Source organism: Eubalaena glacialis, chromosome 4 (assembly GCF_028564815.1).
Source record: "Eubalaena glacialis isolate mEubGla1 chromosome 4, mEubGla1.1.hap2.+ XY, whole genome shotgun sequence".
Lineage (NCBI taxonomy): Eukaryota > Metazoa > Chordata > Mammalia > Artiodactyla > Balaenidae > Eubalaena > Eubalaena glacialis.
Window position 1 is genome coordinate 170,999,366 of NC_083719.1, and position 23,522 is coordinate 171,022,887.

The 23,522-nt window shown below is 41.0% G+C and overlaps 2 protein-coding genes across 2 annotated transcripts in view; one reads left to right on the forward strand and one right to left on the reverse strand.

Moving 5' to 3' along the window:
• LOC133090238 (cytochrome P450 4F2-like) overlaps positions 1-23,522 on the reverse strand; it is a 96,237-nt gene that overhangs the window by 47,293 nt on the left and 25,422 nt on the right.
• LOC133089547 (cytochrome P450 4F4-like) lies at positions 321-22,059 on the forward strand. The gene is made up of 5 exons (XM_061187607.1): positions 321-358; positions 20,907-21,046; positions 21,144-21,208; positions 21,394-21,476; positions 21,888-22,059. Exons 1-5 carry the CDS (start codon positions 321-323, stop codon positions 22,057-22,059), a joined length of 498 nt encoding a protein of 165 aa, XP_061043590.1.

The window sequence follows — 23,522 nt, forward strand, 5'->3', positions numbered from 1 at the left end:
TGAACCTGGGGGGCGGGGGAAGGGGGTGGGGGAAGGGGTGTGGCCGGGGTTGGGGGGGTGGATATTGATGTGGTAGCTGGAGCTCCATCTTGGATCACAAGGTCAAGGATACTCTTTAAGGAAGGTGGAGCGGAGAGCTAGATGCAGTCAGGTTCAGATGACGCTGGAGCCACCACTCCCGCCCTATAGTGGTCACCATCCCAGTCTGCCATTTACTAGCTGCTTGGCTTGGGGAAAATCATGTCTCTCTCTAAGCCTCAGTGCCTTTATTACATAATAGTAGCCACCTTACTGCGGGTTGTGGAGATTTATAAGCAAGCATGAGCAAAATGACGGACTCAGTATCTGGTAAGCATCAGTACTCAATAAGAGTTCATTTCGTCCCTTCTTTTTGCATCACTTTCTCAAATTTAAAATGTTTTAAAGTCACAAAAGTTATATTTAAGTTTTGGGACGTGTGGAAACCTGCCGTTGAAGGTAACTGTCATTAGAAGATTCAGTAAATTCAAAATCTCCATAGTTACATCTGTTACATAGTTACAATGGGCTTTGATGTGAAGCTGGTCCGAAGCTAGGAACCGAAAAAAAAATGTTTCCCTCAGAGAGGCATGACCCAGGACTTCATTTTCATCTAGGAAGTGGAGGTCAAGAGGGTCCACAATAGTGAGAGGAGGTGGAGGGGGCAGGAGTGGGGCCACTTCCTTCAGCACCTGGGACAGCAGCTGCTCCAGGACTTGCCCCACTCAGGCTGTAGGAGGTCCTGGGATAAGAGTCCTAGTCTCAGAGCATTTCAGGGGGCAGAAGACTTACTGGTTGCAAAGTAAGAAAGAAACACTGTAACATGAAATGAGGAAATATTTAGTATATTCTAAGCTGAAAATCACATATGTTTTTCTTTGCCTCCAGAGTTCTTATTTAAAATGTTTTTCTTTTCCCCCAAATGACACCTTGCCATAGAAGAAAATACAAATAATAAAAAGTAAGAAATAAAAATCATATCCGTAATCCAAACATGTCAAAACAATCACTGTTCATATTCTCTCACATATACTGCCAAATTTTAATTTTATATGTAATTCTTATACAAGTAAAAATTTGAATTTACATCTAAATGTATTACATTTACATATAATCTCCTTTTTAAAATTACTATTATACTGACTAACAAGCACATGGAAATAAACTCAACATCATTCGTCATTAGGGAAATGCAAGTCAATGCCACAGTGTGATATCACTTCACACCCACTAGGATGGCAAGAATATAAAACAATGGAAAATAACAAGGGTTGGTGAGGATGTGGGGTAATTGGAACCCTTATACACTGCTGGTGGGAATGGAAAATGGTGCAGCCACTGTGGGAAACAGCCTGGTGTTTCCTCAATAAATTAAACCTAGAATTACCGTATGACCCTGCCATCCTGCGCCTAGGTATGTACCCAAAAGAATTGAAAGCAGGGTTTAAACAAAAAGTTGTACATGACCCTTCATAGTGGCACCATCCACAATTGCCAAAAGTTGGATATTTGGGAAACAGTTCAAATATCCGTTAACAGATGAATGAATAAATAAAATGAGGTATATCCATAACAAGAAATATTATTGGGTCATAAAAAGGAGTGAAGCACTGATACATGCTACAACATGAATGAACTTTGAAAACATTATGGTAAGTGAAAGGAGCCAGACACAAAAGGTCATATATTATATGATTCCATTTATATGAAATGTGCAGAATAGGTACATCCATAGAGATAGATTCAGGAGCTGGAGGGTGAAGGAGGAAATAATGACTGCTAATGGGTACAGGTCTGCTTTGCAGGTGATGAGAATATTTTGGAACTAGATAGAGGAGAGGTGGTGGTTGCACAACGTTGTGAATGTACTAGATGCATGGAATCGACACTTTAATGTTATGAATTTTAGGAATGAATGAATTTTATGTTATGTGAGTTTTACCTCAACATAAAAAATGTTATTTTATCTTACATTTTTCTTGTTAATCTGGGGTTTTCATATAATAATGTATTGTGAACATCCTTCAACAACATAAAATCATCTTGGGGGTCTTTAAAATCTTTGTGTTAAGTATTCAAGCCACTCTTTATTTTTGTAAATAGCATATGTCAGGAAATAATTTAGTTTGTCTCACTTTGCAAGAACTCTCTTTATGCACCTTAATAGCTTGAGATATCACAACCAATTACATATTGAGTCACTCTTAATCACATAACTTTTGGTGTAGAAATTTCATTTTTATAACAATAGATACACATGCATTCATATAAGGTGTGGGTGTGGTTAAACACTTTTCATACAACACGTAAGGCTTGATGACGCCACAGACACTGATTTTGGTCCTATTAACAGAAGTAGACCACTGGAGGGGAGAAAGTTATGACACTTCAGCTCCCCCAGGTAAACACTGATTTCATCCTCACACCAACCTTATGGATTGGAGAGATTAACTCACTTGCTCAAGGTCGCTCAGTTGATGAGTGGTAGAGTGGGGGTAAGTTTGGTCAGCTTGGCTTCAGAATTCATGCCTTAGCTTCCAAGGAAGCAATTTTCAAGGTGTCTCAGCCCCAGGTGCATCAGATCACCTGGAGAACCACTGCAGTATTACTAGAAGACACTCTTGGATGAGTGGTGCCTAACTTTTTAAATGTAATATTTTTGACAGAGGATTCATTCACTCATGTACAAAATAAGATGCTCAGTGAAAATACTTGTCCTCCATATGTCCTTTGTTTTCCCAGTTTTTTCATCTTTAGGTAAATACTTTACTTTTTGTATATCATTTCACAGTATATTTATGCAAATAATATATGTGCTTAGTTACCCTCAGCCTCACTTTAAAACTGTATGTAAATTTACAAAATTTACAAAAAGTAAAGTTTGCTCTATCTGGTGTACAGTTCTGAGATTTGAAATGTCTAAAGTTGTGTAACCACCACTACCATAGTCACCCTTGATAGTCAAAAACTTTTCACCCCAACTCCTGCCAAACACTGATCTATTCTCCATCCCTATAGTCTGGCTTCTTTCACCTAACAATGCATTTACGATTCACTCATGTTGCATGCATCAATACTTTCTTAAGTAATAGTCCATAATATGGTGAGCCACATTTTCTTCACCAGTTGGAGGAAATGTGGATTGTTTTCAATTTTGTGCTGTTATGAATAAAGCTACTATGAATATTTGTGTAAAACTGTTCACTGCTCTTGGAATGGGATGGCTGGGTCATATTACATGTGTATGTTTAACATTAGAAGAAACAACCAAACTATTTCCAAAGTGTGCCATTTAAAATTTTTAATTCCCAGCTTTATTGAGATATAATTGACACATAACATTTCTGTTTAAGGTGTACAACACGTTGATTTAATACATTTATAACTTAGAAAGTGATGATACATAGTATTAGCTACCACCTCTACCCCATCACATACTTACCATTTATTTTTTGTGGTCAGAACATTTAAGATCTACTCTTTCGGTAACATTCAAGTTTCTGACACAGTACCATTAGCTGTAGTCACCATACTGTACATTGGATCCCCAAACTTGTTAATCTTATAACTGGAAGTTTGTATCCTTTGACTAGTATCTCCCCATTTCTCCAACACCCGGTAACCATCACTCTACTCTGTTTCTTTGAGTTTGTCTTTTTTAGATTCCACATATAAGTAATATCATACAGTACAGTTATCCCTCAGTATCTGCGAGGGATGGGGGGATTGGTTCCAGGACTCCCTGTGGATACCAAAATCTGGGGATGCTCAAGTGCCTCATATAAAATGATGTGGTATTTGCATACAACCTACACATAGCCTCCTGTATACTTCAAATCATCTCTAGATTACTTATAATGCCAAATACAATGTAAATGCTATGTAAATAGTTTCTGGTACACAGCAAATTCAAGTTTTGCTTTTTGGAATTTTTTGGACTTCCCCCTCCCCCGAATCTTTTTGATCTGGGATTTGTTGACTATGCAGATGCAGAATCCGCAGATATGGAAGGCTGCCTGTATTTGTCTTTCTCTAATTTATTTCACTTAGCATAATGCTCTCAAGGTCCAACGACGTTGTCACAAACGAGTAGGTTTTCCTTCTTTCTTCTGGCTGAATAATATTCCATTGTGTGTGTGTGTGTATCACATCCTCTTCATCCACTGATGACAGTTAGTTTGTTTACATATCTTGGCTATTGTGAATAATGCTGCAATGAAGATGGGAGTGCAGATATCTCTGTGAGATCCTGATTTCAATTTTGCTGGATCATATGGCCGTTTTATTTTTAATTTTTTGAGGAACCTCCATACTCTTTTCCATAGGTGTCCGTGTCATTTAAAATTCCTCTCGTGTGAGAGTTCTGGTTGCTGCCCATATTCTTTGGCACCTGGAGGTGTCAGTTTTTCCCCAGCCATTCTTATGGGTGTGCAATGATATGTCCCTGTGATTTTAATTTGCATTTCCTAATGACTAATGATGTTGAACATTTTTTCATGTGCCTATTTGCCATCCATATATCTTCTGTGGTAAAGCACCTGTTCAAATCTTTTGCCGATTAATTTTCCTTGGATTGTTACCTTCCACTGTTGCATTTTACATACAAATCCTTTGTCAGATATGTGATTTGCAAGTCTTTTTTCCTAGTGTGTGGTTGGTCTTTATCTTAAATTTCTTTCACAGAGCAAAATTTTAAAAGGTTTATAAAGTGCAATTTATCAATTTTTTCTTTTTATGATTATGCTGTTGGTGTTATATATAAGAACTCTGTTTAACCTAAGGCCACAAAGATTCTCTTCTATATTTTCTTCTAAAAGTTTTATATTTTTACATTATTTAGTTCTATGGTTCATATTAAATTAAATTTTTTATAAAGTGTGAGGTACGGGATGACTTTTTTTTTTTTTTTTTTTTTTGCATGTGGATGTCGAATTTTTCCAGTACTACTTACTGAGAAGACTATCCTTTGTACATTGACTTGCCCTGCAAGTTTTTTAAAAAAAATTTCTGGACTCTCTATACTGTTCCATTGATTAATATGCCTTTGACCAGTATCACACTGTCATCATTACTGTTGTTTTATACTATGTGTTGAAAGGGGTCTTGTAAATCCTTCAACTAAATTTTTCCTTTTCAGAAAAATTTTGGCTCTGATAAATCCTTTGCATTTTCAGGTAAATTTTGTAATCAGCTCATCTATTTCTACAAAAGTTCTCCTGAGATTGTGATCTTATAGAATTTGTAGACCGATTTGAGTAGACTTAGCATCTTAACAATATTGAGTCTTCTCCTCCATGAACATTGTATATGTCTCCATTAATTTGGGTCTTCTTGGATTTCTTTTATCAGTATCTTGAAGTTTTCATCCTAGAAATCATGCACATATTTTGTTAGATTTATACCTGAGTATTTCACTTTTTCTGGGACATGATACTTGAAAAATGGTATTTGAAAACATTTTCCAATTGTTTATTACTAGTGTACAGAAGGGTTGGCATACATTTTCTGTAAAGACCCATATTGTAAATATTTCAGGCCTTACAGCCCTCCTCCTCTTCCTCTCCTTCTTTTGTAATTCTTTTAAAATATAAAACAATTCATTGCTTGTATATCTTAGAGACACAGGGCACAGGCCAGACTTGGTCCATAGACCATAGTTTGCCAACCCCTGGAATATATAAATACAATTAATTTTTATATATTAACCATGTATCCTGAAGTCTATTGGATCATTCCCAATGGAATACAAATAACGCTGCTATTTCCTCAATCTTTCAAAAAAAAATCCTTGCGCTTGATCCCACTTTCCCACCTGTTAACCCACAGTTTCTTTCCCCCACCATGAAGCTAACCCCTTCAAAGAGTTATCTATACTTGGGGTGTCAAATGTCTTTTCTCCCACTACAAACGGGCTTTGACTTTCCACTAAGGGCTGTGATGGTGAATGAATGAGAGACAGGGAGGAGGGGAGGCATGGACCCCATGGGTCCCCTGCTTAATTCTCAAGACACACCCAGGCCTGGGCCAGTCACTGGCTGTTGTGGGGTGTCCATTCCTCTTCTGAGTGTGTTGCAGGCTCCTTCTGCTAGAAGATTCGGAGACAACAAGCTCTAAGACATTCGGTCTCCATTAGTTCAATGTGTGTGTGTGACTATGTGACTGTGTGTTGGATTGTGTGTAAGTGTATGTGTGACTGTGAACACATATGTGTCTTGGTGTGTGTATATGAGTGTATGCATGTAATTGTGTACATGGTTACATGCATGCATATATTGTGCTTTGCACTCGTGTGTGTGCACGTGTGTGTAAAAGTGTGTATGTAGCTGCAAGCACACGTGGGTGTATGTAACTGTGTTTGTGTGTGTCTGTGTGTACACAGTGTGTATGTGTATGTGATTGTGTATGCAGTTGTGTGCATGTGTGGGTGAACGTGTGTGTATGTGTGTAAGGGTGTAAATGTATGTGTCTTGAAGTCACTGAACCACTGTAACGGTCTGCACAAGGCTGTGTTCCTGAAAACAACTGCTGTGGGAGGCCTGTCCTCAGACCTCAGCCGAGCAGTGTAGGCAGGACATTCTGGAGAAATAATGCCTTTGGAAGCAGCCCTGATTAAGGATTGGTGGATGTATGTTCTCTGCTGTCCCCGAGAAGGACTGAGCCCCAGGTGCCACAGTGTGAGCTTTCTTGCTAAAGTACCTTTTACCTGCTGACTTCCCTTCCCAGCCTCACTTCCACAGTGCCCTACTGGCATTTCCTGGAATCACTTCCCAAAGAAACAACTTGCAGTTGAATTCTTGCCTCTAGGTCACCTCCAAATAAAGTATTTGCACTTCAATCCTTGCATGAGGATCTACTTCCAGAGGATGCAAACTAAGACACACACAGGCTCGCTCCTCCAATCCCCAAGGGTCTGTTATTATTCCCTTTTTGCTGAGGAGGAATGTGAGGCTCAGAGAGGGCAATTTACTTGCCCAAGGTCACACAGCTGGAGAGTGGCAAAGCCTAGCCTTGACCAGGAGCCATCTGATCCCAAGCCAGTGCTTGCTCCTTTCTAAGGAGCCTCTTCCCTGCTAAGGGCAGAGGGAAAGAGCAGGGTATGTTCATAGCCTGCAAGACAGCTGATGTGTGTGCCAGTAGGGGCTAAGGTTCATTGCTGGTGACTGTGTCCTCGTTCTGTCATAAAATAAGAGAAATAAGGCAATTACTCATGCTTGGTGCTGACTGTGAGCTAGGGAGTATTGTAAGCACTTTACTCATTTTAATTTATTTGATTTTCACAACCACCTTGTCATTACCCTCAATTTTCAGATTAGAAAATTAAGGCATAGAAAAGTAAAGAGACATGCCCAAATTCACTCAGCTGGTGCTGATTTGAACCCTGGCACCTGGAGTCCTTGTTCTTAACCATGATGCCTTCTGGCTTCTACAGGTTGCGTATATTGCATCCTGCCACCTCTCAGGCATGGCATTAAGCATGCAGTAGCATGCTGTATGCATAACACTAAAAATTTTTCCCTTTAAAAATATAATCTGTGGGACTTCCCTGGTGGTCCAGTGGTAAATAATCTGCCTTACAATTCAGGGGATTCGGGTTCAATCCCTGGGCAGTTAACTAAGATCCCACATGCTGCGGGGCAACTAAGCCCTCACATCGCAGCTACTGAGCTCACGCGCCTCAACTAGAGAGCCTGCGTGCCTCAAACTACAGAGCTCACGTGCTCTGGAACCCACGTGCCACAGCTACAGAGCCCATGGGCCCTGGAGCCTGCGCACCACAACTAGAGAAGAGAAAACCCCCATGCCACAACTAGAGAGAAGCCCGAGCGCCACAAAGAAGAGCCCGTGTGCCTCAGTGAAGATCCCGCATGCAGCAACTAAGACCCGATGCAGCCAAAAATAAATTTAATTAATTAATTAATTAATAATAAAGAAATAAATCTAAAACATATAAAAACAATTTGTAATTACATAGATTAGTAATTATAATGAAAAATGCTTTGCAGCCTCCATCTAAGAAAAGGAAACAGTTGGGTAAATGTAGACATTTGGCTTCCCTGGTGGCTCAGTGGTTGAGAATCTGCCTGTCAATGCAGGGGATACGGGTTTTAGCCCTGGTCTGGGAAGATCCCACATGCCGCGGAGCTACTAGGCCCGTGAGCCACAACTACTGAGCCTGCGCGTCTGGAGCCTGTGCTCCGCAACGAGAGAGGCCGCGACAGTGAGAGGCCTGCGCACCGCGATGAAGAGTGGCCCCCGCTCGCCACAACTAGAGAAAGCCCTCGCACAGAAACGAAGACCCAACACAGCCAAAAATATAAATAAATAAATAAATAAATAAATAAATACATTTAAAATGTAGACATTTAACAGAACCATTCTTCCTCCTACTCTGCTCTCCCATTCCAGGTGTTGGGTATAATTTTTCAATTTTTTCTGTGCCTACACAAACATCGACACTCACATAACTGGGTTGCTGAGGTGGCCCATCCCTTTGCGGAATGTAATAGTTGGGTCCTGGCAGAGACCTCAGATGGGCTACATGAGAGTAGCTTTAAGTAGGAGCCATTTACAAAGTATTGGCTGTGTAAATAAGGAATGTTCCCTGCCATCTAGTTCTACAAGGATTAAATCATTAGCCGCTGCAGTTGCTAATTCAGGACAGAGACCAGGATGAGGCACTCTGCACATTGGGAAAACAGGCCTTTAGATAGTTTAGATATTTAGGAAAAATTTTATGAGCCTGAATTCTTGCATCTTCCCATGCTTAGAAAAGTACTACAATTATTAACTAAAACATCTGTTCCTCATGACGACTAGCAGTAACCATCTACCGTGATGTGTATTGGATTGCATGTACCCCTTAGCCAAAACCACATATATGCTGACCTCCTTCCTCACCTCTTGGGAGCAGTTCCTCAGAACTATCTGAGAGGCTGTCTCCTGGGCGACAGTCCTCAGTAAAGTCCCTGAATAAAACTGAATCTCACTGCTCTGATGTTGTGCATTTTTTATTTCAGTTGACAATGGGCCAAGGGAAACCATCAAGGCTAGTATAGCCCCCTGGGGGCTAGCATCAGCTGAGAGCTGACACCACCCCCAGGCCAGGTAGTAGCTGTTCCTGGAACCCAGAGGGATTAGCTGAAGCTGAAAGCAGCAGTGGTCTTTGGCAGAGGATGGATGTCTGTCCTCTAATCCCCTCGGATTGCCTGCAGGTGCCTTCTATTGACCAAACATCATCTCCTTATCTGACTCAGGCTGCAGGTAGGTGGCCAGACTCCTATTAAAACAGGGAAGAACAAACCTGACTCCACAGTGGATCTAGTCCTTTGTCTCTAACCTTTGTGCTCTGTTGCCTGTGCTTAGTCATGCTGGCTCTGCACCTTTGTAAAAGAATGTTGCCTGTAGCTGTTTTGCCAAAAGTCTGCTTTCACTTTTAGGGTTCATTGGATTCGCTGGTAAAATAACCACTCGTCTCACACAAATGAACAGCTTCAATCAAATCTTTAATAGGAGGAGCTTCAAGGTGGCGGAAGAGTAAGACATGGAGATCACCTTCCTCCCCACAGATACATCAGAAATACATCTACACGTGGAACAACTCCTACAGAACACCTACTGAACGCTGGCAGAAGACCTCAGACCTCCCAAAAGGCAAGAAACTCCCCACATACCTGGGTAGGCCAAAAGAAAAAAGAAACAACAGAGACAAAAGAATAGGGACGGGACCTGCACCAGTGGGAGGGAGCTGTGAAGGAGGAAAGGTTTCCACACACTAGGAAGCCCCTTCGCGGGCGGAGACTGCGGGGGGCAGAGGGGGGAATCTTCGGAGCCACGGAGGAGAGCGCAGCCACAGAGGTGCGGAGGGCAAAGCGGAGAGATTCCCGCACAGAGGATCGGTGCCGACCAGCACTCACCAGCCCGCGAGGCTTCTCTGCTCACCCGCCGGGACGGGCGGGAGCTGGGAGCTGAGGCTCAGGCTTCGGTCGGATCGCAGGGAGAGGACTGGGGTTGGCGGCGTGAACACAGCCTGAAGGGGCTAGTGCGCCACGGCTAGCCGGGAGGGAGTCCGGGAAAAAGTCTGGAGCTGCCGAAGAGACAAGAGACTTTTTCTTGCCTCTTTGTTTCCTGGTGCGCGAGGAGAGGGAATTAAGAGAGCCGCTTAAAGGAGCTCCAGAGACGGGCGCGACCTGCGCCTATCAGCGCGCACCCCAGAGATGGGCATGAGACGCTAAGGCTGCTGCTACCGCCACCAAGAAGCCTGTGTGCAAGCACAGGTCACTATCCACACCTCCCCTCCCGGGAGCCTGTGCAGCCCGCCACTGCCAGGGTCCCGTGATCCAGGGACAACTTCCCCGGGAGAACGCGCAGCGCGCCTCAGGCTGGTGCAACGTCACGCTGGCCTCTGCTGCCGCAGGCTCGCCCCGCATCCGGACCCCTCCCTCCCCCCGGCCTGAGTGAGCCAGAGCCCCTGAAGCAGCTGCTCCTTTAACCCCGTCCTGTCTGAACGAAGAACAGACGCCCTCAGGCGACCTACACGCAGAGGCGGGTCCAAATCCAAAGCTGAACCCCAGGAGCTGTGCGAACGAAGAAGAGAAAGGGAAATCTCTCCCAGCAGCCTCAGGAGCAGCGGATGAAATCTCCACAGTCAACTTGATGTACCTGCATCTGTGGAATACCTGAATAGACAACGAATCATCCCAAATTGAGGAGGTGGACTTTGGGAGCAACGATATATATTTTTCCCCCTTTTTCTCTTTTTGTGAGTGTGTACGTGTATGCTTCTGTGTGTGATTTTGTCTGCATAGCTTTGCTTTTACCATTTGTCCTAGGGTTCTATCTGTCCGGTTTTTTTTTCTGTTTTTTTGTTTTTTATAATTACTTAAAAAATTTTTTTTTCTTAATAATTATTTTTTATTTTAATAACTTTATTTTACTTTATTTTATTTTATCTTCTTCTTTCTTTCTTTCTTTCTTTCTTTTTTTTCCCCCTTTTATTCTGAGCCATGTAGAGCACAGGCTCTTGGTGCTCCAGCCAGGCGTCAGGGCTGTGCATCTGAGGTGGGAGAGCCAAGTTCAGGACACTGGTCCACAAGACACCTCCCAGCTCCACGTAATATCAAATGGCGAAAATCTCCCAGAGATGTCCATCTCAACACCAAGACCCAGCTCCACTCAATGACCAGCAAGCTACAGTGCAGGACACCCTATGCCAAACAACTAGCAAGACAGGAACACAACCCCACCCATTAGCAGAGAGGCTGCCTAAAATCATAACAAGGCCACAGACACCCCAAAACACACCACCAGACGTGAACCTGCCCACCAGAAAGACAAGATCCAGCCTCATCCACCAGAACACAGGCACTAGTCCCCTCCACCAGGAAGCCTACACAACCCACTGAACCAACCTTAGCCACTGGGGACAGACACCAAAAACAATGGGAACTGCGAACCTGCAGCCTGCAAAAAGGAGACCCCAAACACAGTAAGATAAGCAAAATGAGAAGACAGAAAAATACACAGCAGATGAAGGAGCAAGGCAAAAACCCACCAGACCTAACAAATGAAGAGGAAATTGTCAGTCTACCTGAAAAAGAATTCAGAATAATGATAGTAAAGATGATCCAAAATCTTGGAAATAGAATGGAGAAAATACAAGAAACGTTTAACAAGGACCTAGAAGAACTAAAGAGCAAACAAACAGAGATGAACAACACAATAAATGGAATTTAAAATTCTCTAGAAGGGATCAATAGCAGAATAACTGAGGCAGAAGAAGGGATAAGTGACCTGGAAGATAAAATAGTGGAAATAACCACCACAGAGCAGAATAAAGAAAATAGAATGAAAAGAATTGAAGACAGTCTCAGAGATCTCTGGGACAACATTAAATGCACCAACATTCGAATTATAGGGGTCCCAGAAGAAGAAGAGAAAAAGAAAGGGACTGAGAAAATATTTGAAGAGATTATAGTTGAAAACTTCCCTAATATGGGAAATGAAATAGTTAATCAAGTCCAGGAAGCACAGAGAGTCCCATACAGGATAAATCCAAGGAGAAACATGCCAATACACGTATTAATCAAACTATCAAAAATTAAATACAAAGAACAAATATTAAAAGCAGCAAGGGAAAAACAACCAGTAACACATAAGGGAATCCCCATAAGGTTAACAGCTGATCTTTCAGCAGAAACTCTGCAAGCCAGAAGGGAGTGGCAGGACATATTTAAAGTTATGAAGGAGAAAAACCTACAATGAAGATTACTCTACCCAGCAAGAATCTCATTCAGATTTGACAGAGAAATTAAAACCTTTACAGACAAGCAAAAGCTAAGAGAATTCAGCACCACCAAACCAGCTTTACAACAAATGCTAAAGGAACTTCTCTAGGCAGGAAACACAAAAGAAGGAAAAGACCTACAATAACAAACGCAAAACAATTAAGAAAATGGTAATAGGAGCATACATATTGATAATTACCTTAAATGTAAATGGATTAAATTTTCCAACCAAAAGACGTATACTGGCTGAATGGATATAAAAACAAGACCCGTATATAAGCTATCTACAAGAGACCCACTTCACACCTAGGGACACATACAGACTGAAAGTGAGGGGATGGAAAAAGATATTCCATGCAAAAGGAAATCAATAGAAAGCTGGAGTAGCAATTCTCATATCAGACAAAATAGACTTTAAAATAAAGACTATTACAAGAGACAAAGGGGGACACTACATAATGATCAAGGGATCGATCCAAGAAGAAGATATAGCAATTGTAAATATTTATGCACCCAACATAGGAGCACCTCAATACATAAGGCAAATACTAACAGCCATAAAAGGGGAAATCGACAGTAACACAATCATAGTAGGGGACTTTAAAACCCCACTTTCACCAATGGACAGATCATCCAAAATGAAAATAAATAAGGAAACACAAGCTTTAAATGATACATTAAACAAGATGGATTTAATTGACATTTATAGGACATTCCATCCAAAAACAACACAATACACATTCTTCTTAAGTGGTAATGGAACATTCTCCAAGATAGATCATATCTTGGGTCACAAATCAAGCCTTGGTAAATTTAAGAAAATTGAAATCATATCAAGTATCTTTTCCAACCACAAAGCTATGAGACTAGATATCAATTATAGGAAAAAATCTGTAAACAATACAAACACATGGAGGCTAAACAATACACTACTTAATAACCAAGAGATTAATGAAGAAATCAAAGAGGAAATAAAAAAATACCTAGAAACAAATGACAATGAAAAGACGACGACCAAAAACTTATGGGATGCAGCAAAAGCAGTTCTAAGAGGGAAGTTTATAGCAATGAAATCCTACCTTAAGAAACAAGAAACATCTCAAATAAACCACCTAACCTTACACCTAAAGCAATTAGAGAAAGAAGAACAAAAAAACCCCATAGTTAGCAGAAGGAAAGAAATCATAAAGATCAGATCAGAAATAAATGAAAAAGAAATGAAGGAAATGAAAGCAAAGATCAATAAAACTAAAAGCTGGTTCTTTGAGAAGATAAACAAAATTGATAAACCATTAGCCAGACTCATCAAGAAAAAAAGGGAGAAGACTTAAATCAATAGAATTAGAAATGAGCAAGGAGAAGTAACAACGGACACTGCAGAAATACAAAGGATCATGAGAGATTACTACAAGCAACTTTATGCCAATAAAATGGACAACCTGGAAGAAATGGACAAATTCTTACAAATGCACAACCTTCTGAGACTGAACCAGGAAGAAATAGAAAATATGAACACACCAATCACAAGCACTGAAATTGAAACTGTGATTAAAATTCTTCCAACAAACAAAAGCCCAGGACCAGATGGCTTCACAGGCGAATTCTATCAAACATTTAGAGAAGAGCTAACACCTATCCTTCTCAAACTCTTCCAAAATATAGCACAGGGAGAAACACTCCCAAACTCATTCCACGAGGCCACCATCACCCTGACACCAAAACCAGACAAAGATGTCACAAAGAAAGAAAACTACAGGCCAATATCACTGATGAACATAGATGCAAAAATCCTCAACAAAATACTAGCAAACAGAATCCAACAGCACATTAAAAGGATCATACACCATGATCAAGTGGGGCTTATCCCAGGAATGCAAGGATTCTTCAATATACACAAATCAATCAATGTGATACACCATATTAACAAACTGAAGGAGAAAAACCATATGATCATCTCAATCAATGCAGAGAAAGCTTTCGACAAAATTCAACACCCATTTATGATAAAAACCCTCCAGAAAGTAGGCATAGAGGGAACTTCCCTCAACATAATAAAGGCCATATATGACAAACCCACAGCCAACATCATCCTCAATGGTGAAAAACTGGAACCATTTCCACTAAGATCAGGAAGAAGACAAGGTTGCCCACTCTCACCACTATTATTCAACATAGTTTTGGAAGTTTTAGCCACAGCAATCAGAGAAGAAAAAGAAATAAAAGGAATCCAAATCGGAAAAGAAGAAGTAAAGCTGTCACTGTTTGCAGATGACATGATACTATACATAGAGAATCCTAAAGATGCTACCAGAAAACTACTAGAGCTAATCAATGAATTTGGTAAAGTAGCAGGATACAAAATTAATGCACAGAAATCTCTTGCATTCCTATACACTAATGTTGAAAAATCTGAAAGAGAAATTAAGGAAACACTCCCATTTACCATTGCAGCAAAAAGAGTAAAATACCTAGGAATAAACCTACCTAAGGAGTCAAAAGACCTGTATGGAGAAAACTATAAGACACTGATGAAAGAAATTAAAGATCTTACAAACAGATGGAGAGGTATACCATGTTCTTGGATTGGAAGAATCAACATTGTGAAAATGACTCTACTATCCAAAGCAATCTACAGATTCAATGCAATCCCTATCAAACTACCACTGGCATTTTTCACAGAACTAGAACAAAAAATTTCACAATTTGTATGGAAACAGAAAAGACCTCAATCAGCCAAAGCAATCTTGAGAAACAAAAATGGATTTGTAGGAATCAGTCTCCCTGACTTCAGACTATACTACAAAGTTACAGTAATCAAGACAGTATGGTAAAGGCACAAAAACAGAAATATAGATCAATGGAACAGGATAGAGAGCCCAGAGATAAACCCACGCACATATGGTCACCTTATTTTTGATAAAGGAGGCAAGAATATACAGTGGAGAAAAGACAGCTTCTTCAATAAGTGGTGCCAGGAAAACTGGACAGCTACATGTAAAAGCATGAAATTAGAACACTCCCTAGCCCCATACACAAAAATAAACTCAAAATGGATTAAAGACCTAAATGTAAGACCAGACACTATCAAACTCTTAGAGGGAAACAGAGGCAGAAAACTCTATGACATAAATCACAGCAAGATCCTTTTTGACCCACCTCCTAGAGAAATGGAAATAAAAACAAAAATAAACAAATATGACCTAATGAAACTTAAAAGCTTTTGCACAGCAAAGGAAACCATAAACAAGATGAAAAGACAACCCTCAGAATGGGAGAAAATATTTGCAAATGAAGCAACTGACAAAGGATTAATCTCCAAAATTTACAAGGAGCTCATGCAGCTCAATATCAAAAAACAAACAACCCAATCCAAAAATGGGCAGAAGAACTAAATAGACATTTCTCCAAAGAAGATATACAGATTGCCAACAAACACATGAAAGAATGCTGAACATCACTAATCATTAGAGAAATGCAAATGAAAACTACAATGAGATATCATCTCACACCGGTCAGAATGGCCATCATCAAAAAATCTACAAACAGGGGCTTCCCTGGTGGCGCAGTGGTTGAGAATCTGCCTGCCAATGCAGGGGACACGGGTTCGAGCCCTGGTCTGGGAAGATCCCACATGCCACGGAGCGGCTGGGCCCGTGAGCCACAATTTCTGAGCCTGCGAGTCTGGAGCCTGTGCTCTGCAACAAGAGGGGCCGCGATAGTGGGAGGCCCGCACACCGCGATGAAGAGTGGCCCCCGCTTGCCACAACTAGAGAGGGCCCTCGCACAGAAACGAGGACCCAACACAGCCATAAATAAAATAAATAAATAAAATTAGAAAAAAGAAAATGCTCCCTATTTCACTTACAAAATTAATTAAAAAAAAAAAATCTACAAACAATAAATGCTGGAGAGGGTGTGGAGAAAAGGGAACGGTCTTGCACTGTTGGTGGGAATGTAAATTGATACAGCCACTATGGAGAAGAGTATGGAGGTTCCTTAAAAAACTAAAAATAGACCTACCATACGACCCAGCAATCCCATTACTGGGCATATACCCTGAGAAAACCATAATTCAAAAAGAGTCAGGTACCAAAATGTTCATTGCAGTTCTATTTACAATAGCCAGGACATGGAAGCAACCTAAGTGTCCATCAACAGATGAATGGATAAAGAAGATGTGGCACATATATACAATGGAATATTACTCAGCCATAAAAAGAAACGAAATTGAGTTATTTGTAGTGAGGTGGATGGACCTACAGTCTGTCATACAGAGTGAAGTAAGTCAGAAAGAGGAAAACAAATACTGTATGCTAACACATATATATGGAATCTTAGGGGGAAAAAAAGGTCATGAAGAACCTATGGGGAGGATGGGAATAAAGACACAGACCTACTAGAGAATGGACTTGAGGATATGAGGAGGGGGAAGGGTAAGCTGTGACAAAGTGAGAGAGTGGCATGGACATATATACACGACCAAATGTAAAATAGACAGCTAGTGGGAAGCAGCCGCATAGCACAGGGAGATCAGCTCCGTGCTTTGTGACCACCTAGAGCGGTGCTATAGGGAGGGTGGGAGGAAGGGAGACGCAAGAGGGAAGAGATATGGGAACATATGTATATATATAACTGATTCACTTTGTTATAAAGCAGAAACTAACACACCATTGTAAAGCAATTATACTCCAATAAAGATGCTAAAAAAAATTAGTAGGATCATAAAAAAAAAAGAAAAAGAAAAAGAGGGAGAGGACACAAATCAATAAAATTAGAAATGAAAAAGGAGAAGTTACGACAGACACTGCAGAAATACAAAGCATCCTAAGAAACTACTACAAGCAACTCTCTGCTAATAAAATGGACAACCTGGAAGAAATGGACAAATTCATAGAAAGGTATAATCTTCCAAGACTGAACCAGGAAGAAATGGAAAATATGAACAGACCAATCACACGTAATGAAATTGAAACTGTGATTTAAAATCTTCCAACAAACGAAAGTGCAAGACCAGATGGCTTCACAGGTGAATTCTGTCAAACATTTAGAGAATAGCTAACACCCATCCTTCTCAAACTCTTCCAAAAAATTGCAGAGGAAGGAACTCTCCCAAACTCATTCTATGAGGCCACCATCACCCTGATACCAAAACCAGACAAAGATACTACAAAAAAAGAAAATTACAGACCAATATCACTGAGAAATATAGACACAAAAATCCTCAACAAAATACTAGCAAACGGAATCCAACAGCACATTAAAAGGAACATACACCATGATCAAGCAGGATTTAACCCAGGGATGCAAGGATTCTTCAATATACGCAAATCAATCAATGTGATACAACATATTAACAAATTGAAGAATAAAAACCATATGATCATCTCAATAGATGCAGAAAAAGCTTTCGACAAAATTCATCACCTATTTATGATTAAAAAAACTCTCCAGAAAGTGGGCATAGAGGGAAACTACCTCAACATAATAAAGTCCATATACGACAAACCCACAGCAATCATCATTCTCAATGGTGAAAAACTGAAAGCATTTCCTCTAAGATCAGGAACAAAACAAGGATGTCCACTCTCACCAGTATTTTTCAACAGTTTTGGAAGTCCTAGCCATGGCAATCAGAGAAGAAAAAGAAATAAAAGGAATACAAGTTGGAAAGGAAGAAGTAAAACTGTTACTGTTTGCAGATGACATGATACTATACATAGAGAACCCTAAAGATGGCACCGGAAAACTACGAGAGCTAATCAATGAATTTGGTAAAGTTGCAAGATACAAAATTAATGCACAGAAATCTCTTGCAGTCCTATACACTAATGTTGAAAAATCTGAAAGAGAAATTAAGAAAACACTCCCATTTCCCATTGCAACAAAAAGAATAAAATACCTTGGAATAAACCTACCTAGGGAGACAAAAGACCTGTATGCAGAAAAGTATAAGACACTGATGAAAGAAATTAAAGATGATACAAAAAGATGGAAAGATATACCATGTTCTTGGACTGGAAGAATCAATATTGTGAAAATGACTATACTACTCAAAGCAATCTACAGATTCAATGCAATCCCTATCAAACTACCAATGGCATTTTTCACAGAACTAGAACAAAAAAATCTTAAAATTTGTATGAAGACATAAAAGACCCCGAGAAGCCAAAGCAGTCTTGAGGGAAAAATCATACTCCCTGACTTCAGACTATACTACAAAGCTACAGTAATAAAGACAATATGGTACTGGCACAAAAACAGAAATATAGATCAATGGAACAGGATAGAAAGCCCAGAGATAAACCCACACGCCTATGGTCAACTAATCTATGACAAAGGTGGCAAGGATATACAAAGGAGAAAAGACAGTCTCTTTAATAAGTGATGCTGGAAAAACTGGACAGCTACATGTAAAAGAATGAAATTAGAACACTCCCTAACACCATACACAAAAATAAACTCAAAATGGATTAGAGACCTAAATGTAAGACTTGACATTTTAAAACTCTTAGAGGAAAACATAGGAAGAGCACTCTTTGACATAAATCACAGCAAGACCTTTTTTGATCCACCTCCTAGAATAATGGAAATTTAAAAAAAAAAAATAAACAAATGGAACCTAATGAAACTTAAAAGCTTTTGCAAAGCAAAGGAAACTACAAACAAGACAAAAAGACAACCCTCAGAATGGGAGAAAATATTTACAAATGAATCAATGGAAAAAGGATTAATCTCCAAAGTATATAAACAGCTCATGCAGCTCAATATTTAAAAAAACAAACAACCCAATCAAAAAATGGGCAGAGAACCTAAATAGACATTTCTCCAGAGAAGACATACAGATGGGCAAGAAGCACATGAAAAGCTGCTCAACATCACTAATTATTAGAGAAATGCAAATCAAAACTACAGTGAGGTATCACCTCACATCAGTCAGAATGGCCATCATCAGAAAACCTACAAACAGCAAATGCTGGAGAGGGTGTGGAGAAAAGGGGACACTTTTGCACTGATGATGGGAATGTAAATTGATACAGCCACTATGGAGAACAGTATGGAGGTTCCTTAAAAAACTAAAAACAGAACTACCATACGACCCAGCAATCCCACTACTGGGCATATACCCTGAGAAAACCATAATTCAAAAAGAGTCATGTACCAAAATGTTCATTGCAGCTCTATTTACAATAGCCAGGACATGGAAGCAACCTAAGTGTCCATCGACAGATGAATGGATAAAGAAGATGTGGCACATATATACAATGGAATATTACTCAGCCATAAAAAGAAATGAAATTGAGTTATTTATAGTGAGGTGGATGGACCTAGAGTCTGTCATACAGAGTGAAGTAAGTCAGAAAGAGAAAAACAAATACTGTATGCTAACACATATATATGGAATCTAAAAACAAAAAAAGAAGGTTCTGATGACCCTAGGGGCAGGACAGGAATAAAGGCGCAGACGTGGAGAATGGACTTGAGGACATGCACGGGGAGGGAGAAGGGTAAGCTGGGATGAAGTGAGAGAGTGGTAGTGTATATATGGACATATATACACTACCAAATGTAAAATAGACAGCTAGTGGGAAGCAGCTGCATAGCACAGGGAGATCAGCTCGGTGCTTTGTGACCACCTAGAGGGGTGGGATAGGGAGGGTGGGAGGGAGATGCAAGTGGGAGGAGATATGGGGATATATGTATATGTGTAGCTGATTCACTTTGTTATACAGCAGAAACTAACACAACATTGTAAAGCAATTCTACTCCAATAAAGATGTTGAAAAAATCACTATTTGCCAAAAATGACACATTTACCCCCACATTTCAAATGGCATCACTCTCCTTTTTTCTCCTCTAATTGCATTAGCTAGTATCTCTAGTGCAGTAATTAATAAGGGTAAACATTGAATCTGCTTCTTTTGTTTCTTACTCATTTGCCTTTTAATTTTGTGGTCTTGCCATAAAGAATGTTTTATATTTATACAAATTTGTAAATGTTTTTGTGGTTGGCTGTTGTTTTGCTCAGAAAAGCTTCTAAAAATATCTGGCTAAATTTTGTCTGGTACTTCTCTGATATTGCTTTTCTTTCTTTCTTTCTCTTTTTCTTTCTTTCTTCCTCTCCCCCCCCCTTTCTCTCTCTCTCTTTCTTTCTTTTAAAAATTATATATTTATTCAGCTGCACCAGGTCTTAGTTGCAGCATGCGGGATCTTCTTTGCCATGTGTGGGATCTTTAGTTGCAGCATGAGGAATGTTTTTTTTTTTCGTTGCAGCATACAGGTTCTTAGTTGTGGCTTGCAGAATCTAGTTCCCTGACCAGGGATCGAACCCAGGCCCCCTACATTAGGGGCGCAGAGTCTTAACAGCTGGGCCACCAGAGACGTCCCCAGCTTTTCTTTCTTTTTAGGAACCATTTTATTGAGGTATGATGGACACAGAAAAAGCTGTACATATTTATTATATACAACGCAATGAGTTTGGAGCTATTTGATCCATCTGTGATTTTGTTATAGGCAGAGAGGATCTTATGGAGCAGCAGGAGGGCGGGAGGCGGGGAGAGTGTCTCTCTTTTTGCTCTCTGGATAATTGTCATGGGGATTCCTTAGGGACGATCTGGCCCAGTTGCCCTTCCTGACCATGTGCATCAAGGAGAGTCTGCGGTTGCACCCCCCCACCCCCGTCACAGTCATCTCCCACCACTGTACCCAGGACGTTGTGCTTCCAGATGGCCAGGTCATCTCTGAAAGTGCCCACAATGACTAGGGGAGGAGGTTCCTGGTCAGAAAGAGGGGCCCAATCAGGCGGGGACAACCTAGTCCTGACTGTCCCCTCCTCTCCCACAGGTGTTATCTGCCTCATCAGTATTTTCGGGACCCATCACAATGCATCGGTGTGGCCAGACCCTGTGGTGCTGCCTCCCCCCCCCCACCTCCCTCATCCTAGTCCACTCCCCTCGGGGGCCCTAGGGGAGGGCACAGGGTTCTGATTTGGCAAATCAGACATCACCTCCCCCCATTATACACACATCTGCCTCTCCAAGGATGGACGTCCTGGGGGATCCCACCCAGTAGTCCTGTCTTGCCTTGCCCCCAGGTCTATGACCCCTTCTGCTTTGACCCAGAAAACATCAAAGGGAGGTCACCTCTGGCTTTTATTCCCTTCTCCGCGGGGCCCAGGTGAGGGCAGCAGGCATCTGAGGTGGGGATGGGGTGCTGGGGCTGGGGTCTGGGACTGAGATTCCAGGCGTGATTGTGGGGGCAGGGAAGGGGAAAAATTGAAGACGGTCAGAGTTCTGGCTTTCCTTCCTTCCCGTCCCCCGCAGATTATGGGTAAGGCTTTGCGGAATGGGGATGGGCCCGAGGAGGAGTCTGCAGTGTACTGAGAGCCCCGTTTCCTTGTTTGCTCGCCTGAGTTCAGAACTGGAGTCCGGCCAGGGTCAGAGGACATGCAAGCCCATGTGGGTGTCCCAGGCACGATTAGCCTTCTCTCTCTCTCAGGCGGGATGGGGGTTGTGGGCCAGATTCCGGGCGAGATGGGGCCGGGATGATGGTCCTGGATGCAGTCAGAGCCCCCAGTCCTGTCCGCAGGAACCATATTGGGCAGACGTTCGCCATGACTGAGATGAAGGTGGTCCTGGCGCTCACGCTGCTGCCTGTCCTGCCTGATGAGGAGGAGCCACGCAAGAAGCCGGAGCTGATCCTGCGCACAGAGGGCGGACTTTGGCTGCGGGTGGAGCCACTGAGCGCAGGCCAGCAATGACCCACCACCTTCTGGCCTGGGATCCAACAAAGGACATATGGAGGACCAATATTTTTCACTGAGCATCTTATTTTCTACATGAGTGAATGTATTCCCTGTCAGAAATATTACATTTAAAAACTTAGGCACTACTCATCAAAGAGTCTCATCTTGTAAGCCTGCAGGGGTTCTCCAGGTGATCTGATGCACCTGGGGCTGAGACACACCTTGAAAATCACTCCCCTGGAAGGTTAGGCATGACCGCTGAAGCCAAGCTGACCAAACTTACCCCCACTCCGCCACTCATCAACCGAGTGACCTTGAGCAAGTGAGTTAATCTCTCCAATCCATAAGATCGGTGTGAGGATGAAATCAGTGTTTACCTGGGGGAGCTGAAGTGTCATCACCTTCTCCCTTCCAGTGGTCTACTTCTGTTAATAGGACCAAAAGCATCAGTGTCTGTTGAGTCATCAAGCCTTACGTGCTGTATGAAAAGTGTTTAACCACACCCACATCTTACATGAATATGTGTATCTGTTGCTATAAAAATGAAATTTCTACACCAAAAGTTACGTGATTAAGAGTAACTCAATATGTAATTGGTTGTGATATCTCAAGCTATCAACATGCCTAAAGAGAATTCTTGCAAAATGAGACAAACTATATTATTTTATAACATACTGCCATCTACAAAAATAAAGAGTGGCTTGAATACGTAACACTTAAAGATTTTAAAGACCCCCAAGATGATGATTGTATGTTGTGGAAGGGTGTTAACAATATATTATTATAGGAGAAATCCAGATTAACAAGAAGAATGTATGATAAAATAGCGTTTTTTTCTTGAGGCAAAATTCAATAACATAAAATTCTCCATTTTGACCATTATAAAGTGTTCAATTCCATGTATCTAGTACATTCACAATGTTGTGACCACTTCTATCTAGTTCCAAGATATTTTCATCACCTGAAAAGTAAACTTCCTACCTATTAGCAGTCACTCTCTATTTCCCCCTCCACCTTCGAGCTCCTGGATCTATCTCTATGAATTTACCCATTCTGCACATTTCATATAAAGGGAATCATACAATATGTGACCTTTTGTGTCCAGCTCCTTTCACTTAGCATAATGTTTTCAAAGTTCATTCATGTTGTAGCATGTATCAGTGCTTCATTCATTTTTATGACCCAATGATATTCCTTATTATGGCTATACCTCATTTCATTTACTCATTCATCTGTACATGGATATTTGAATTATTTCCCAAATATCCAACTTTCAGCAATTGTAGATAGTGCCACTATGAAGAGTCATGTAGAAGTTTCTGTTTGAATACCTGTTTTCAGTTCTTTTGGTTACATATCTAGGCATGGGATGTCTGGGTCATATGGTAATTGTGGGTTTAATTTATTGAGGAAACACCAGGCTGTTTTCCATAGTGGATGTACCATTTTACATTCCTAACAGCAATGTATGAGGATTG